Consider the following 20,364-nt stretch of genomic DNA (forward strand, 5'->3'; position numbering starts at 1 on the left):
ATATATACATATATATATTTTTTTTTTTTCCAAACTATTCGCCATTTCCCGCGTTAGCGAGGTAGCGTTAAGAACAGAGAACTGGGCCATTGAGGGAATATCCTCACCTGGCCCCCTTCTCTGTTCCTTCTTTTGGGGGAAAAAAAAAAAAAAAAAAAAAAAAAGCCTGCAAGGCAGCAGGTTTGGATGGTATTGCAGAGGAATTTATTAAAAAAGGGGGTGACTGTATTGTTGACTGGTTGGTAAGGTTATTTAATGTATGTATGACTCATGGTGAGGTGCCTGAGGATTGGCGGAATGCGTGCATAGTGCCAATGTACGAAGGCAAAGGGGATATGAGTGAGTTCTCAAATTACAGAAGTATAAGTTTGTTGAGTATTCCTGGTAAATTATATGGGAGGGTATTGATTGAGAGGGTGAAGGCATGTACAGAGCATCAGATTGGAGAAGAGCAGTGTGGTTTCAGAAGTGGGAGAGGATGTTTGGATCAGGTGTTTGCTTTGAAGAATGTATGTGAGAAATACTTAGAAAAGCAAATGGATTTGTATGTAGCATTTATGGATCTGGAAAAGGCATATGATAGAGTTGATAGAGATGCTCTGTGGAAGGTATTAAGGATATATGGTGTAGGAGGCAGGTTGTTAGAAGCATTGAAAAGTTTTTATCGAGGATGTAAGGCATGTGTACGTGTAGGAAGAGAGGAAAGTGATTGGTTCTAAGTGAATGTAGGTTTGCAGCAGGGGTGTGTGATGTCTCCATGGTTGTTTAATTTGTTTATGGATGGGGTTGTTAGGGAGGTGAATGCAAGAGTTTTGGAAAGAGGGGCAAGTGTGAAGTCTGTTGTGGATGAGAGAGCTTGGGAAGTGAGTCAGTTGTTGTTCGCTGATGATACAGCGCTGGTGGCTGATTCATGTGAGAAACTGCAGAAGCTGGTGACTGAGTTTGGTAAAGTGTGTGAAAGAAGAATGTTAAGAGCAAATGTGAATAAGAGCAAGGTTATTAGGTACAGTAGGGTTGAGGGTCAAGTCAATTGGGAGGCAAGTTTGAATGGAGAAAAACTGGAGGAAGTAAAGTGTTTTAGATATCTGGGAGTGGATCTGGCTGCGGATGGAACCATGGAAGCAGAAGTGAATCATAGGGTGGGGGAGGGGGCGAAAATCCTGGGAGCCTTGAAGAATGTGTGGAAGTCGAGAACATTATCTCGGAAAGCAAAAATGGGTATGTTTGAAGGAATAGTGGTTCCAACAATGTTGTATAGTTGCGAGGCGTGGGCTATGGATAGAGTTGTGCGCAGGATGGTGGATGTGCTGGAAATGAGATGTTTGAGGACAATGTGTGGTGTGAGGTGGTTTGATCGAGTAAGTAACGTATGGGTAAGAGAGATGTGTGGAAATAAAAAGAGCGTGGTTGAGAGAGCAGAAGAGGATGTTTTGAAATGGTTTGGGCACATGGAGAGAATGATTGAGGAAAGATTGACCAAGAAGATATATGTGTCGGAGATGGAGGGAACGAGGAGAAGTGGAAGACCAAATTGGAGGTGGAAAGATGGAGTGAAAAAGATTTTGTGTGATCGGGGCCTGAACATGCAGGAGGGTGAAAGGAGGGCAAGGAATAGAGTGAATTGGATCGATGTGGTATACCGGGGTTGACGTGCTGTCAGTGGATTGAATCAGGGCATGTGAAGCGTCTGGGGTAAACCATGGAAAGCTGTGTAGGTATGTATATTTGCGTGTGTGGACGTATGTATATACATGTGTATGGGGGTGGGTTGGGCCATTTTCTTTCGTCTGTTTCCTTGTGCTACCTCGCAAACGCGGGAGACAGCGACAAAGTATAAAAAGAAAAAAAAAAAATATATATATATATATATATATATATATATATATATATATATATAGTGAAAATGACTGGGAGATGTATTAAAGAAAGAGGCAAGAGGTCAAGAGAAAGGTGCAAGAGGTGAAAAAGAGGGCAAATGAGAGTTAGTGTGTGAGAGTATCATTAGATTTTAGGGAAAATAAAAAGATGTTAAGGAAGGAGGTAATTAAAGTGTGTAAGACAAGAAAACAAATGGGAACATCGGTGAAGGGGGCTAATGGGGAGGTGATAAAAGCAGTGGTGATGTGAGAAGGAAATGGAGTGAGTATTTTGAAGGTTTGTTGAATGTGATAGATGATAGAGTGGCAGATATAGTGTGTTTTGGTTGAGGTGGTGTGCGAAGTGAGAGGGTCAGGATGAATGATTGGTAAACAGAGAAGACGTAGTGAAAGCTTTGCGGAAGATGAAAGCCGGTAAGGCGGCAGGTTTGGATGGTATGCAGTGAAATTTATTAAAAAAAAGGGGGTGACTGTTGTTGACTGGTTGGTAAGGATATTCAGTGTATGTATGGCTCATGGTGAAGTGCCTGAGGTTTGGTGTAATACATGCATATTGCCATTGTACAAAGGCAAAGGGGATAAAGGTGAGTGCTCAAATTATGGAGGTATAAGATTGTTGAGTATTCCTGGGAAATTATATGAGAGGTTAAAGGCATATACAGAGCATCAGACAGGAAGCGCAGTGTGGTTTCAGAAGTGGAAGAGGATGTGTGGATCAGGTGTTCGCTTTGAAGAGTGTATGTGAGAAATACTTAGAAAAAGAAATGGATTTGTATGTAGCATTTATGGATGTGGAGAAGGCATATGATGGAGTTGATAGAGATGTTCTATGGAAGGTATCAAGAGTATATGGTGTGGGAGGCAAGTTGCTAGAAACAGTGAAAAGTTTTTATTGAGGATGTAAGGCATGTGTACGAGTAGGAAGAGAGGAAAGTGATTGGTTCCCAGTGAATGTCAATTTGCGGCAGGGGTGCATGATGTCTCCATGGTTGTTTAATTTGTTTATGAGTGGGGTGGTTAGGGAGGTGAATTCAAGAGTTTTGGAGAGAGTGGCAAGTACGCAGTCTGTTGTGGATAAGAGGGCTTGGGAAGTGAGTCAGTTGTTGTTCACTGATAATACAGCACTGGTGGCTGATTTGGGTGAGAAACTGCAGAAGCTGGTGACTGAGTTTGGTCAAGTGTGTGAAAGAAGAAAGCTGAGAGTAAATGTGAATAAGAGCAAGGTTTTTAGGCACAGTAGGGTTGAGGGACAAGTCAATTAGGAGGTAAGTTTGAATGGAGAAAAACTGGAGGAAATGAAGTGTTTTAGATATCTAGGAGTGGATTTGGCAGCAGATGGAACCATGGAAGTGGAAGTGAATCATAAGGTGGGGGAGGGGGCAAAAGTTCTGGGAGCATTGAAGAATGTGTGGGAGGCGAGAACATTATCCCGGAAAGCAAAAATGGGAATGTTTGAAGGAATAGTGGTCCAACAATGTTTTATAGTTGCGAGGCATGTGCTGTGGATAGAGTTGTGTGGAGGAGGATGAATGTGTCAGAAATTAAATGTTTAAGGACAGTATGTGGTGTGAGGTGGTTTGATCAAGTAAGTATTAAAGGGTAAGAGAGATGTGTTGTAATAAAAAGAGTGTGGTTGAGAGAGCAGAATAAGGTGTATTGATATGGTTTGGTCACATGGAGAGAATGAGTGAGGAAAGATTGACAAAGAGGATATATGTGTCAGAGGTTGAGGGAACGAGGAGAAGTGTGATACCAAATTGGAGGTGGAAGGATGTTGTGAAAAAGATTTTGAGCTATTGGGGCCTAAACATGCAGGAGGGTGAAAGGTGTGCAAGTAATAGAGTGAATTGGAACGATATGTTATACTGGGGTTGACTTGCTGTCAATGGATTGAACCAGGGCATGTGAAGCGTCTGGGGTAAACCATGGAAAGTCTTGTGGGGCCTGGATGTGGAAAGGGGGCTGTGCTTTCGGTGCATTATACATGACAACTAGAGTCTAAGTGTGAACAAATGTGGCCTTTGTTGTCTTTTCCTATTGCTACCTTGCACGCGTGTGGGGGTGGGAGGGGGTGTCATTTCATGTATGGCAAGGTGGTGACGGGAATTGAATAAGGGCAGCAAGTGTGAATTATGTACATGTGTATATATGTTTATGTCTGTGTATGTTTATATATGTATACTGTAAAATGTATAGGTATGTACATGTGCGTTTGTGGACGTGTATGTATGTACATATGTATGTGGTTGGGTTGGGCCTTAATTTCGTCTGTTTCCTTGCGCTACCTCACTAACATGGGATACACCAACAAAGTATAGTATAAATAAGATGTTTTATGTGTGTGTTTGTATGTGTTAGCAGATGTATCTTTCTTCGTCTGATTCCTGGCGCTATCTCTAATGCAGGAAATGGTTATCATGTATTAAAAAAAAAAGAATGTAATAATCCATTCCAAGTCAAGCTCATCTTTTCCAGAGGGAATGACAGCAGTGAGGCGACACAAGCTTCAGATGATAGCCAGGATGCAGCACGGCTCTTTACCGCCTCTCCTCTTGACCAGCCGTCAACACCACGCTCCAGAACAAGCAGGTATAGATCATCAGCTTTCAGTCTGCTCGAGAGTGAGAAAACATAGGTACCCATATGTAAGGCTTTATATTTATAGACTATTCAGTTCTGAAGGAGAGATCTTTACTTGTAGCAAGATAATGGAATAGTCTAAGGGTTTGGCCTTGGGTGGTAGGCTCTGGTTAAATTTATTGCATTATTCATGATATAAAGAGCAGATTTGTTCAAATGGGAATATTGTTCACCTGTTTCTGATGCTATAGAGTAGTCCAAAATCAGAATTCCTGGGCAAAAGTCACATGAAAGTCACACATGAACTTTCAAGAATGTGTTCAAATTTCTGACACTTTAGATGAATTTTGATGAGTAATTTGGAAATAGGATTGGAGAAATAAAACATGGCGTCAAGTTCTTGATATTCACTTGCATGATTGCATGTATGAAATGTATGTGCATCAAACAATCTGACTTTACAGATGGGTCCGATGGATTTCATAATGAACACCATGACTCCTGCACTAGAAAGACACATTATTTATTATATATATTTTGCTTTGTCGCTGTCTCTCGCATTTGCGAGGTAGTGCAAGGAAATAGACAAAAGAAATGGCCCAACCCACCCCCATACATATGTATATACATACACGTCCACACATGCAAATTTACATACCTATACATCTCAATATACTTATATATATACACACACAGACATATACATATATACACATGTACATAATTCATACTGTCTGCCTTTATTTATTCCCATCGCCACCTCGCCACACATGGAATAACATCCCCCTCCCCCCTCATGTGTGCGAGGTAGCGCTGGGAAAAGACAACAAAGGCCCCATTCGTTCACACTCAGTCTCTAGCTGTTATGTAATAATGCCCGAAACTACAGCTCCCTTTCCACATCCAGGCCCCACACAACTTTCCATGGTTTACCCCAGACGCTTCACATGCCCTGATTCAATCCATTGACAGCACGTCGACCCCGGTATACCACATCGATCCAATTCACTCCATTCCTTGCCCGCCTTTCACCCTCCTGCATGTTCAGGCCCCGATCACTCAAAATCTTTTTCACTCCATCTTTCCACCTCCAATTTGGTCTCCCACTTATCCTCGTTCCCTCCACCTCTGACACGTTTATCCTCTTGGTCAATCTTTCCTCACTCATTCTCTCCATGTGACCAGACCATTTCAAAACACCCTCTTCTGCTCTCTCAACCACGCTCTTTTTATTTCCACACATCTCTCTTACCCTTACGTTACTCACTCGATCAAACCACCTCACACCACACATTGTCCTCAAACATCTCATTTCCAGCACATCCACCCTCCTGCGCACAACTCTATCTGTAGCCCACGCCTCGCAACCATACAACATTGTTGGAACCACTATCCCTTCAAACATACCCATTTTTGCTTTCCGAGATAATGTTCTCGACTTCCAAACATTCTTCAAGGTTCCCAGGATTTTCGCCCCCTCCCCCACCCTATGATTCACTTCTGCTTCCATGGTTCCATCCGCTGCCAGATGCACTCCCAGATATCTAAAACACTTTACTTCCTCCAGTTTTTCTCCATTCAAACTTACCTCCCAATTGACTTGACCCTCAACCCTACTGTACCTAATAACATTGCTCTTATTCACATTTACTCTTAACTTTCTTCTTTCACACACTTTACCAAACTCAGTCACCAGCTTCTGCAGTTTCTCACATGAATCAGCCACCAGCGCTGTATCATCCGCGAACAACAAATGACTCACTTCCCAAGCTCTCTCATCCACAACAGACTTCATACTTGCCCGTCTTTCCAAAACTCTTGCATTCACCTCCCTAACAACCCCATCCATAAACAAATTAAACAACCATGGAGACATCACACACCCCTGCCGCAAACCTACATTCACTGAGAACCAATCACTTTCCTCTCTTCCTACACGTACACATGCCTTACATCCTCGACAAAAACTTTTCACTGCTTCTAACAACTTTCCTCCCACACCATATATTCTTAATACCTTCCACAGAGCATCTCTATCAACTCTATCATATGCCTTCTCCAGATCCATAAATGCTACATACAAATCCATTTGCTTTTCCAAGTATTTCTCACATACATTCTTCAAAGCAAACACCTGATCCACACATCCTCTACCACTTCTGAAACCACACTGCTCTTCCCCAATCTGATGCTCTGTACATGCCTTCACCCTCTCAATCAATACACTCCCATATAATTTACCAGGAATACTCAACAAACTTATACCTCTGTAATTTGAGCACTCACTCTTATTCCCCTATGCCTTTGTACAATGGCACTATGCAAGCATGCCACCAATCCTCAGGCACTTCACCATGAATCATACATTAAATATCCTTACCAACCAGTCAACAATACAGTCACCCCTTTTTTGATAAATTCCACTGCAATACCATCCAAACCTGCTGCCTTGCCGGCTTTCATCTTCCGCAAAGCTTTTACTACCTCTTCTCTGTTTACCAAATCATTTTCCCTAACCCTCTCACTTTGCACACCACCTCGACCAAAATACCCTATATCTGCCACTCTATCATCAAACACATTCAGCAGACCTTCAAAATACTCACTCCATCTCCTCACATCACCACTACTTGTTATCACCTCCCCATTAGCCCCCTTCACTGATATTCCCATTTGCTCCCTTGTCTTACGCACTTTATTTACCTCCTTCCAAAACATCTTTTTATTCTCCCTAAAATTTAATGATACTCTCTCACCCCAACTCTCATTTGCCCTCTTTTTAATGAGCATTTCTAATTTTTTTTATGTGGATTTCAATCTCCCATATTAGCATGACCTGGGCCTCACTATAGTACAGTTTTGTAAGAAGGGAGCCTCTACCTTATTCTTCCTCTAGAGCAATTTATTGAAAAACTTCAGCAATTGTTTGATATCCCTCTTACACCTTTGTCAACTGATACCTTAGTTTTTGACATAGTGAACATATCTTGTGGTTCTGGTGATTTCTCTTTCTAAAGAATCAGTTTCCAGGCCTTCACTTTGAGGCAAATTGTATAGGGAGGTTTATCTCCCTCTTTCCTTCTTCATGTAGGTATGCTTTCATTGCTAGAACGCCAAGATCAGTTTGAGTTTTGAAGAATGGAATGCTTTTTCTCTGATGCAGTGCCTGATTAGCAATTTTTCTTGGCTTTCTCACCCTCCCCTTCTTCCGCTCCTTTTTCAAAAGAACTTTACTCTTCTGAAACTGCCTTTGGATGGCTCCTGTGATCTACAAAATGTGTGAGCTTTGAGTAGCTGTTGGGAGATGGTTAAGGTGATGTCAACTTAGTGGCATTTACCAATTGGCCAAAAGTAAACCCCTTTCAGGCAGGCATTATCTGTGAATATCTTTGAGTCATTTGCAGAGAGAGCACAGGTAGATTCCTGCTTATGGAATATGAGGCTTGACAGAGCACAGCAGATATATTTCCAAGAAATGCATCTTCGCTCACAGGACACTGCCTTGGAGAGTAAAACCTACATTTATTGTATGGAGAGGCAGCTGGCTTGGATCTTTGTGTGGAAATGTCTTCCTCTGTGTGTGCAGTCTGCATTTTGAATTTATTGTGTGAGACAGACTTAGGTTAATTTTTGAGTCAGAAAATTGGTCTTAATTCTGAGTCTTTTTCTAAGCCTAATCTAGCGCAAGCGTAGGACATTTGTCATCTGACCCTCTCCATAGTTCAGTTCACATAGGGAAACATTGGCTTCCACTGTGCATGCAGCCTGTGTTTTGAATTTATTGTGAGAAACAGCACTAGATTAATTTTAGGGTCAGAAAATTAGACTTCACTTTGAGTGTTTATGGGAGATATTGGCTGTTATTTACAGGGCTGGAAGGGTTTGAAATAGCCAGAGTTGCCCTCTGCTAGTGGCCTGCTAAGGGTGAGGCAGTAAAGGCTAAGAAGCTGCACTGGGGTCCTCCAGGTATGGAGACTTGCTGTGTCCACCCCTTTGAGGGAGTCCAGTTGGAACAGGTGTCAGAGATATAGAGCAAAAATGGGTATATTTGTAGGAATTGTAGTTCCAACAATGTTATGTGGTTGCATGACATAGGCTAGAGATAGGGATGTACTCTATCATCATACACATTCAAAAAAAAATTCAAAATACTCACTCCATATCCTTTTCACATCATCACTACTTGTTATCACCTCCCCATTAGCCCCCTTCGCTGATGTTCCCATTTGTTCCCTTGTCTTATGCACTTTATTTACCTCCTTCCAAAAATCTTTTATTCTCTCTAAAATTTAATGATACTCTCACCCCAACTCTCATTTGCCCTCTTTTTCACTTCTTGCACCTTTCTCTTGACCTCCTGCCTCTTTCTTTTATACATCACCCACTCATTAGTGTTATTTCCCTGCAAAAATCATCCAAATACCTCTCTCTTCTCTTTCACTAATAATCTTACTTCTTCATCCCACCACTCACTACCCTTTCTAATCTGCCCACCTCCCATGCTTCTCATGCCACAGGCATCTTTTGCACAATCCGTCACTACTTCCCTAAATACATGCCATTCCTCCCCCACTCCCCTTACGTACATTGTTCTCACCTTTTTCCATTCTGTACTCGGTCTCTCTTGGTACTTCCTCACACAAGTCTCCTTCCCAAGCTCACTTACTCTCACCACTCTCTTCACCCCAACATTCTCTCTTCTTTTCTGAAAACCTCTACAAATCTTCACCTTCGCCTCCACAAGATAATGATCAGACATCCCTCCAGTTGCACCTCTCAGTACATTAACATCCAAAAGTCTCACTTTTGCGCGCCTATCAATTAACAGGTAATCCAATAACACTCTCTGGTCATCTCTCCTACTTACATACGTATACTTATGTATTTCTTTTCTTTCTTTCAAACTATTTGCCATTTCCCACATTAGCGAGGTAGCGTTAAGAACAGAGGACTGGGCCTTTGAGGGAATATCCTCACCTGGCCCCCTTCTCTGTCCCTTCTTTTGGAAAATAAAAAAAAAAAAAAGGAGAGGGGAGGATTTCCAGCCCCCTGCTCCCTTCCCTTTTAGTCGCCTTCTATGACACACAGGGAATACGTGGGAAGTATTCTTTCTCCCCTATCCCCAGGGATAATATAATTATGTATATCTCTCTTTTTAAACCTGGTATTCCCAATCACCAGTCCTTTTTCTGCACATGAATCTACAAGCTCTTTACCATTTCCATTTACAACACTGAACACCCCATGTACACCAATTATTCCCTCAACTGCCACATTATTCACCTTTGCATTCAAATCACCCATCACTATAACCTGGTCTTGTGCATCATAACTACTAACACACTCACTCAGCTGCTCCCAAAATACTTGCCTCTCATGATTTTTCTTCTCATGCCCAGGTGCATATGCACCAATAATCACCGATCTCTCCATCTACTTTCAGATTTACCCATATCAGTCTAGAGTTTACTTTCTTACACTCTGTCACATACTCCCACCACTTTTGTTCAGGAGTAGTGCTACTCCTTCCCTTGCTCTTGTCCTCTCACTAACCCCTGACTTTACTCCCAAGACATTCCCAAACCACTCTTCCCCTTTACCCTTGAGCCAAAACATCCAGGTTCCTTTCCTCAAACATACTACCTATCTCTCCTTTTTTCTCATCTTGGTTACATCCACATACATTTAGACACAACAATCTGAGCCTTCAAGGAGGATAAGCACTTCCCACATGACTCCTTCTTCTGTTTCCCCTTTTAGAAAGTTAATATACAAGAAGGGGAGGGTTTCCAGCTCCCTGCTCCCATCTCCTTTAGTCGCCTTCTACGACACATGAGGAATGTGTGGGAAGTGTGTGTGTGTGTATATATTTGAGGTGTATTTGAGGTGGTGGGCCATTTTTTGTCTGTTTCCTGACTCTACCTCGCTGACGTGGGAAACAGCGATTAAGTATAATGAAAATATTAAATATGATAGAAATAGCATCTACAGGCCTTGGTGACTCTGGAAGGCTTAGTATACAATTTACTTACTGCTGACAATTTGTCATCAGTAGTGATCAGTCCACTGAGAATTTTCTGCTGTTTCATCCATGCAAACTCTGGATTGATTTTGAACACATGTTCCTTCACTCATTATGGTTGGCCTCAGTGAAGAGTCATTCTGATTGAAAATCTGTTTTGAAATAGTTCTCAAATACTGATGTGCATTTTCAGATTCATAAATGCTTGATCCACCATTCTCTGGAGAGCCTTCTTTGCTCCCTGACTCCATATCCACCATGTTCATCACCATCTGAGTGATCACTGGTCCTTTTAACATAAACAGTCCTACCATACAACTTTCTAACAACACTAAGGAGGCCTTGCTTGTAGGTAATTCTTACAATCACTTTCACTCTCATTTTTCACTGGAATAGTTACTGCATTGATTTTTCTTCAGGCACTTGACCACCTTATCATATTTCTCTGCACACTTTCCAGATCCATTTCACAGCTTTTTAACTCCAACTGTTCACTGTATCACTCACCACTCCATCTCTTCACCTAACTTTACTATTCTTTAAGAGGTTTATTGCTCCTCTTGCTTCCTGCTGTTTAATATTTTCTAGATATATATACTCCTTTTTAGCTTTGTCTTCATTACCATTAGACATTTCTCTTTCATCATCTTTTCCACTGTTCTTTAGAATAATTTCTTCATCTTTTACAAACTTTATCGTTTATTGCTAGCATTCTCTTAGACTTCAGTATACTCGTGCTCCTCACACTAACCTTTCTTCTGTTGTTATTTGCTTCCTTTTAGGGTAGGTTTTTATATTCCTTTTTCCTCTATTTTTCCCATGATTCTCATTTTCTTTCCCTTTCATGCGTATATACCATTCTCCGTTCAGGAATTTATATTCTACATTCATGCCCCTTTGTACCTCATTATTTACTGGCAAATCCAGTATGACGTTTGCATGGAGCACTACTTGTCCCAGCATTGTTGAATGGATTGTGAAATGCAAATTGATATACATCAGGATAGGTGAAAATAAGAGCTTTAAATACAGATAATTTGTTTAGTGTAGTTATGATTTTGGAAGAGAGAGAGAGAGAGAGAGAGAGAGAGAGAGAGAGAGAGAGAGAGAGAGAGAGAGAGAGAGAGAGAAGAATTGAGGATATTTTTATTCATCAGCTTGCCATATCATATGATGAAAGTCTTTTAGGATGGTATGGCCAAGTAGAACGTATAGTAAATGGTACGTTGTCAAGATGTGCTTGGTTTCACCTTACAGTTGTAGGTTCAAAGAGAAGACATATGCTGCTGAAGAGATAGATAGATTTAGAGAGAAATTCTTAGGGCTAGAGGAATGATTGAGATTGGATGCAGTGGAAGTATTTTGTGTATGGATATAGTCTGAATGGAAACACTGGTCTCACTAAACAATCACCTCAATGTTCAAGTGAATATGTAAGAATAAATCATGCAAAAGTGGAAGTTCATGTTTCACTTTAACATGCTAGGAATGGGTTGAGAACATGCATGAGTTATTTTCTAAGGCTGTATGTACTTTATCCTTCCTTTGAAAATTAGGAAGTGAGTTAATGATTGTACATGGGTTAGATGGATAGTTTTCAAGTGTTCAAAATAGTTGCTTCACTGATATATTATCTCGGATTAATGTAATTGTGTACCCTCCATTGATTTTTTCAATCATAATTCACAGTTATGTGAGATAGTCTATGTTAATTTGTGTATGATGTATTACAGTGACAGTAGTTGCCGTGGATATGTCCAACAACAGCAACAGCCTGAGCGGAAAGTGTCGGTGGCCTTTGTAGATGCCAAACCTCCAAAGCCAGATGATTTCTTCATGCCAGATATCCCATTTTCTAATCTGTTGACCTCTGCCATTGAGGTTCAGCATGACAAGAAGACAGATAAGTGTGAAGGCACTGCTAATCAACTGTCAAATGCAGCTCAAGAAAGAAATGCTCAGGTGAGGATATAGTTTTTCTTATGTAACCAAAATATTTTTCATACTTGTTTGCCATCTCTTACATCAGCAAAACAGTGTCAGAAACAGATATCAGCCTTTGAGAAAAACCCTCGCTTGGCTTCTTTGCCTGTACCATCATTTTGTGGATGATGAAGCAAAAGAGCCAGACCTCCTTTGCAACCCCCACCTCTCTTAGTTGTTCCTATCTCTCTAGATATCTTTTAAGATTTATGATTTGTTACATGCTGTAGAAACTATGAGAGTGGTTTTATATTTTAAACAGAGATTCATACAGACATAGGCATTGATGTGAGATACGTAATAGATTGTATGATATGCTCCTTTTCTTTTTATTGCAAGAGAATATAGAACTGAATTTTGTTTTTAAAGTTACCATATGAGATACTTTTTTTTACAGTGCATATTTGCTATAGGTGGGATGGTGAGGTAATTGTCTTTGTCTCTTTGCTCCCAGGTTGTTCACATGCTGAAAGCAGAGGGTAGATTGTTAGTGATTTTTACCAAATTACCAGTGGTGCATACTCATTGTCTTTTTACGGGAGACCAACAATCAATGCAAAGAAGATATAACACAAAATTCTGTATTTGATCCGCTATTAGAACTGAAGTGCTTGCCTTTGCTTGATGAATAGTCATTGAAAGAGAACCTGGTCATTATTTAGAGGAAATGTATGGGAGGGGAACAGAACCTCCATCCTGGCATAGAACTGTTGAAGTGATTACAGAAATCATCCTGTATCCAATATATCAGGATTGCTGGTTTGGCTTTCGGCCTCATTAAAGCTAAGCTACAGTGCTAGCCTTAATACCTTCACCTGACGTAATTCATACACATCTTCTCTGTTGTATAATGGTTGGTCCACAGTCAACCCAGCTGTTCATCCACCCTTAGGGATTAGTCAATAAAATGGGTACCTGACTCAGGCTATGGTAAATTATATGGGAGGGTATTGATTGAGAGGGTGAAGGCATGTACAGAGCATCAAATTGGGGAAGAGCAGTGTGGTTTCAGAAGTGGTTGAGGATGTGTGGATCAGGTGTTTGCTTTGAAGAATGTATGTGAGAAATACTTAGAAAAGCAAATGGATTTGTATGTAGCATTTATGGATCTGGAGAAGGCATATGATAGAGTTGATAGAGATGCTCTGTGGAAGGTACTAAGAATATATGGTGTGGGAGGCAAGTTGTTAGAAGTAGTGAAAAGTTTTTATTGAGGATGTAAGGCATGTGTACGTGTAGGAAGAGAGGAAAGTGATTGGTCCTCAGTGAATGTAGGTTTGCAGCAGGGGTGTGTGATGTCTCCATGGTTGTTTGATTTGTTTATGGATGGGGTTGTCAAGGAGGTGAATGCAAGAGTTTTGGAAAGAGGGGCAAGTATGAAGTCTGTTGTGGATGAGAGAGCTTGGGAAGTGAGTCAGTTGTTGTTCGCTGATGATACAGCGCTGGTGGCTGATTCATGTGAGAAACTGCAGAAGCTGGTGACTGAGTTGGGTAAAGTGTGTGAAAGAAGAAAGTTAAGAGTAAATGTGAATAAGAGCAAGGTTATTAGGTACAGTAGGGTTGAGGGTCAAGTCAATTGGGAGGTAAGTTTGAATGGAGAAAAACTAGAGGAAGTAAAGTGTTTTAGATATCTGGGAGTGGATCTGGCAGTGGATGGAACCATGGAAGCGGAAGTGAATCATAGGGTGGGGAAGGGGGCGAAAATCCTGGGGGCCTTGAAGAATGTGTGGAATTCGAGAACATTATCTCGGAAAGCAAAAATGGGTATGTTTGAAGGAATAGTGGTTCCAACAATGTTGTATGGTTGCGAGGCGTGGGCTATGGTTAGAGTTGTGCGGAGGGGGATGGATGTGCTGGAAATGAGATGTTTGAGGACAATATGTGATGTGAGGTGGTTTGATCGAGTAAGTAATGTAAGGGTAAGAGAGATGTGTGGAAATAGAAAGAGCGTGGTTGAGAGAGCAGAAGAGGGTGTTTTGAAATGGTTTGGTCACATGGAGAGAATGAGTGAGGAAAGATTGACCAAGAGAATATATGTGTCAGAGGTGAAGGGAACGAGGAGAAGTGGGAGACCAAATTGGAGGTGGAAAGATGGAGTGAAAAAGATTTTGAGTGATCGGGGCCTGAACATGCAGGAGGGTGAAAGGCGGGCAAGGAATAGAGTGAATTGGATCAAGGTGGTATACCGGGGTCGACATGCTGTCAATGGATTGAATCAGGGCATGTGAAGCATCTGGGGTAAACCATGGAAAGTTCTATGGAGCCTGGATGTGGAAAGGGAGCTGTGGTTTCGGGCATTATTACATGACAGCTAGAAACTGAGTGTTAACAAATGGGGCCTTTGTAGTCTTTTCCTAGTGCTACCTCACACACATGAGGGGGAAGAGGGATGTTATTCCATGTGTGGCGATGGGAATAAATAAAGGCAGACAGTATGAATTATGTACATGTGTATATATGTATATGTCTGTGTGTGTATATATATGTGTACATTGAGATTTATAGGTATGTATATTTGTGTGTGTGGATGTGTATGTATATACATGTGTATGGGGGTGGGTTGGGCCATTTCTTTTGTCTGTTTCCTTGCACTACCTCACAAACGTGGGAGAGAGCGACAAAGCAAAATAAATAAATAAATAAGTAAAGTATTCCCTGCGTGTCGTAGAAGGCGACTAAAAGGGAAGGGAGTGGGGGGCTGGAAATCCTCCCTTCTCTTTTTTTTTTTTTTCCCCTCAAAAGAAGGATCAGAGAAGGGGGCCATGTGAGGATATTCCCTCAAAGGCCCAGTCCTCTGTTCTTAACGCTACCTCGCTAATGTGGGAAATGGCAAATAGTATGAAAAAAAAATAAAAAAAAAAAAAAATGAGAGGGGCGGATTTCCAGCCCCCCCGCTCCCTTCCCTTTTAGTCACCTTCTACGACACGCAGGGAATACGTGGGAAGTATTCTTTCTCCCCTATCCCCAGGGATAAATATATATATATATTTTATTTATTTATTTATTTTGCTTTGTCGCTGTCTGCTGCGTTTGCGAGGTAGCGCAAGAAAACAGACGAAAGAAATGTCCCAACCCACCCCCATACACATGTATATACATACACGTCCACACGCGCAAATATACATACCCATACATCTCAATGTACACATATATATACACACACAGACACATGCATATATACCCATGCACACAATTCACACTGTCTGCCTTTATTCATTCCCATCGCCACCTTGCCACACATGGAATACCATCCCCCTCCCCCCTCATGTGTGCGAGGTAGCTCTAGAAAAAGACAACAAAGGCCCCATTCGTTCACACTCAGTCTCTAGCTGTCATGCAATAATGCCCGAAACCACAGCTCCCTTTCCACATCCAGGCCCCACAGAACTTTCCATGGTTTACCCCAGACGCTTCGCATGCCCTGATTCAATCCACTGACAGCACGTGAACCCCGGTATACCACATCGATCCAATTCACTCTTTTCCTTGCCCGCCTTTCACCCTCCTGCATGTTCAGGCCCCGATCACTCAAAATCTTTTCACTCCATCTTTCCACCTCCAATTTGGTCTCCCACTTCTCCTCATTCCCTCCACCTCCGACACATATATATCCTCTTGGTCAATCTTTCCTCACTCATTCTCTCCATGTGCCCAAACCATTTCAAAACACCCTCTTCTGCTCTCTCAACCACGCTCTTTTTATTTCCACACATCTCTCTTACCCTTACATTACTTACTCGATCAAACCACCTCATACCACATATTGTCCTCAAACATCTCATTTCCAGCACTTCCACCCTCCTGCGCACAACTCTATCCATAGCCCACGCCTCGAAACCATACAACATTGTTGGAACCACTATTCCTTCAAACATACCCATTTTTGCTTTCCGAGATAATGTTCTCGACTTCCACACATTCTTCAAGGCTCCCTGGATTTTCGCCCCCTCCCCCACCCTATGATTCACTTCCGCTTCCATGGTTCCATCCGCTGCCAGATCTACTCCCAGATATCTAAAACACTTTACTTCCTCCAGTTTTTCTCCATTCAAACTTACCTTCCAATTGATTTGACCCTCAACCCTACTGTACCTAATAACCTTGCTCTTATTCACATTTACTCTTAACTTTCTTCTTTCACACACTTTACCCAACTCAGTCACCAGCTTCTGCAGTTTCTCACATGAATCAGCCACCAGCGCTGTATCATCAGCGAACAACAACTGACTCACTTCCCAAGCTCTCTCATCCCCAACAGACTTCATACTTGCCACTCTTTCCAAAACTTTTGCATTCACCTCCCTAACAACCCCATCCATAAACAAATTAAACAACCATGGAGACATCACATGCCCCTGCCGCAAACCAACATTCACTGAGAACCAATCACTTTCCTCTCTTCCTACTTGTACACATGCCTTACATCCTCAATAAATACAAACTTATACCTCAATAATTTGAGCACTCACCTTTATCCCCTTTGCCTTTGTACAATGGCACTATGCATGCATTCCGCCAATCCTCAGGCACCTCACCATGAGTCATACATACATTAAATAACCTTACCAACCAGTCAACAACACAGTCACCCTCTTTTTTTTTATAAATTCCACTGCAATACCATCCAAAACTGCTGCCTTGCCAGCTTTCATCTTCCGCAAAGCTTTTACTACCTCTTCTCTGTTTACCAAATCACTCTCCCTAACCCTCTCACTTTGCACACCACCTCGACCAAAACACCCTATATTTGCCACTCTATCATCTAACACATTCAACAACCCTGAAAATACTCACTCCATCACCTTCTCACATCACCACTACTTGTTGTCACCTCCCCATTAGCCTCCTTCACTGATGTTCCCATTTGTTCTCTTGTCTTACGCACTTTTTTTACCTCCTTCCAAAACATCTTTTTATTCTCCCTAAAATTTAATGATACTCTCTCACCCCAACTCTCATTTGCCTTCTTTTTCACCTCTTGCACCTTTTTCTTGACCTCCTGCCTCTTTCGTCTGTACATCTCCCTTTCATTTGCACTATTTCCTTGCAGAACTCATCCAAATGCCTCTCTCTTCTCTTTCAGTTATAATCTTACTTCTTCATCCCACCACTCACTACCCTTCTAATCTGCCTACCTCCCACGCTTCTCATGCCACAAGCATCTTTTGCGCAGGCCATCACTGCTTCCCTATATACATCCCATTCCTTCCCCACTCCCCTTACGTCCTTTGCTCTCACCTTTCTCCATTCTGCACTCAGTCTCTCCTGGTACTTCCTTACACAAGTCTTCTTCCTAAGCTCACTTACTTTCACCACTGCCTCCCCCCCAACATTCTCTCTTCTTTTCTGAAAACCTCTACAAATCTTCACCTTCGCCTCCTCAAAATAATGATCAGACATCCCTCCAGTTGCACCTCTCAGCACATTAGCATCCAAACATCTCTCTTTCGTGTGCCTATCAATTAACACATAATGCAATAATGCTCTCTGGCCATCTCTCCTACTTACATATGTATAGTGAAGGATAGAATGTGTAATTATGGAAGTGAGGAAGTATTACGGGACAGCATCGTCCTTCTGACCCTGATGAATGAAGCGAAAACATGGACATGGAATGAGTCACTGAGGTCAAGAATCTAGGCTGTGGAAATGGGCTATGTGAGAGGAGTATATGGTATGACTACATGGAATGAAGAAAGAAATGAGGGGATGTATGGGAGTTGGGGTATAACAGTGAATCCAGAGGGAATGAATTGTGGAGTGATAGAGTGAGTGGAATGTAGTACTTTAAGGTGGTTTGGGCATGTTGAAAGAATGCAAGATGGATGGTTTACAGGGAGAGTGTATGATAGTACAATTAAAGGGATATGTGTGAGAGGAAGACCACCTGTGACTTAGGGAAATAGAGTGGAAGAGTACTGGTTAGAGAGTAATGGTGGAAGAATGCATGGAATGATGTATGCAAGGGAGGCTTGTAAGGACAGGGATAGGCAGAGACTCTTTTGCCATAGCCACCCCTTTAATGGGAGTCTCCGTAGGGAATGGGCATCATAATTGTATCGATAAATATTTGAAATTTTTAGTCATACTCATCATGGGATGGCTAATGTCATTGCATTGCCTATATACAGAGATCACACTGAAGAAGAAATAGAGAAGGAAGCAGACATAAGAGATTAAGAAGTAATTATCAGCGTAAAGCTTGAATTGAAGGAACATATTGAAAAGCTAGTGCCTTCATACCAAATAATGCATGGAATGATATTGAGAGCATTTTTAATGAGAGATAGATAGTGATGAAAATGTTTAATGTTTATGTAAGAAGTAAACTCGAATGCCGCCATGTTGTATTGTCACCAGTAAAGTAGATTGAACTAAACAAGATTGTAAGAATACAAAAACATTCCAAAAGTAAGATGAATGGAGCATATAGATTACTATGAACAATTACAAGAACTGTAACTTCATGAAATCCAGTGTGAGAGGGAGAAATATATGATGATATATGCCTGGCAAATAATTGATGGAGTAAAGAACAATGTTTTGAACTTGAAAGCAACCAGACAAGGATGATACAGAATCATTGAGGAGAAATTCTTGGAAATATGCCAAAGTTACGTAAGACAAAGATATAAGAATGCTCAGCAAGGAAGTTGGGATGATTATTAATGATTAATGTGATGCTAGGGAATATAAGCAATTGAAATAGAGGGACTTGAGAAACATTCATAAGAAGATTAGAGCTTTAGTGGAGGACAGTCCTGGATGAACCTAGATTAGATAACTATGCTAGAGGAGTACAGTAGCTGCTGAAAAAAAAAGATAGCATTATACAACAAACAAGACAAGCATGGGAAAGAGATGAGGTGGTTAAGAAAAACATTGTTTTACATACAAGTCGAGTGGTGAATGCACCATAGTAGCCCCACTAGTATGACAAAATCTCATTGTAGGTACTCATAGGTAGGTGGGTACAGACTCACACCAACCTCAGATTTAGTCCCAGGGCATAAGATAAATTGAATGATAACCAGCTTGATGAAAGGTATGCCAAAATGGATATATTAATAATTGTGGTAAACTTGCAGGAGAGAGCAGGTGGAGCAACAGGTGTGGTGCAACAGGACACTGGGGATAAGGCTATGATGACAGCTTCAGATGGCTCACACAAATCTACTACGTCCACTCATTTGAGGGATGAGGCAGACTTTGTAATGGTTGAACTGGTAAGTGGTTCATTATTTTTCCTTTCCATTTTTTTTTTCTTTTTTCTTTTTTTCATACTATTCGCCATTTCCCGCGATAGTGAGGTAGCGTTAAGAACAGAGGACTGGGCCTTTGAGGGAATACCCTCACCTGGCCCCCTTCTCTGTTCCTTCTTTTGGAAAATTAAAAAAAAAAACGAGAGGGGAGGATTTCCAGCCCCCCGCTCCCTTCCCTTTTAGTCACCTTCTACGACACGCAGGGAATACGTGGGAAGTATTCTTTCTCCCCTTTCCATTTAGTTGAGTGTTTTCATTAAAAGATTGTTTAAAATTTTGTAATTCAGAGTTTAGGCTCTCAAATCACAGCATATGTCTCCAGTACATACTCTCCCTCCCTATGTGACTAGTCTTGAACATCCTAACATATCATTCCTGTGTGGTATGAAGATGTTAGTCACTCATATGTCACTTTTTCCATGTTTGAATTACAGTTATCTCATGTTTTCCTTTCATTTTTAAACCATTATTCTTTTTGTTGTGTTGAACTCTTTTGTCCTCAGCGTCCTCTTTTGTTTTGATCAGTAGCCTCATTTCAGCATCTCTAGAGTGGAATATGTTTATTAAGCTTCTGAAGTACTTCTTACTTTTTTAGTTTTCGCACTTGAGAGAGTTCATCAAGTATAGAAAGGTTGCATGT

At 41.3% G+C, this 20,364-nt stretch overlaps 1 protein-coding gene across 2 annotated transcripts in view; it reads left to right on the forward strand.

Moving 5' to 3' along the window:
- Positions 1-20,364, forward strand: part of Atg13 (Autophagy-related 13) — a 70,819-nt gene that overhangs the window by 37,916 nt on the left and 12,539 nt on the right. For both annotated transcript variants that reach the window (XM_071675427.1, XM_071675426.1), the window contains exons 5-7: positions 4,353-4,466; positions 12,213-12,441; positions 19,551-19,688. In XM_071675427.1, coding sequence (XP_071531528.1) covers positions 4,353-4,466; positions 12,213-12,441; positions 19,551-19,688 — 481 coding nt within the window. The remainder of the gene's footprint in view (positions 1-4,352; positions 4,467-12,212; positions 12,442-19,550; positions 19,689-20,364) is intronic.

The sequence above is a fragment of the Panulirus ornatus genome, chromosome 21, assembly GCF_036320965.1.
Source record: "Panulirus ornatus isolate Po-2019 chromosome 21, ASM3632096v1, whole genome shotgun sequence".
Classification (NCBI taxonomy): Eukaryota; Metazoa; Arthropoda; class Malacostraca; order Decapoda; family Palinuridae; genus Panulirus; species Panulirus ornatus.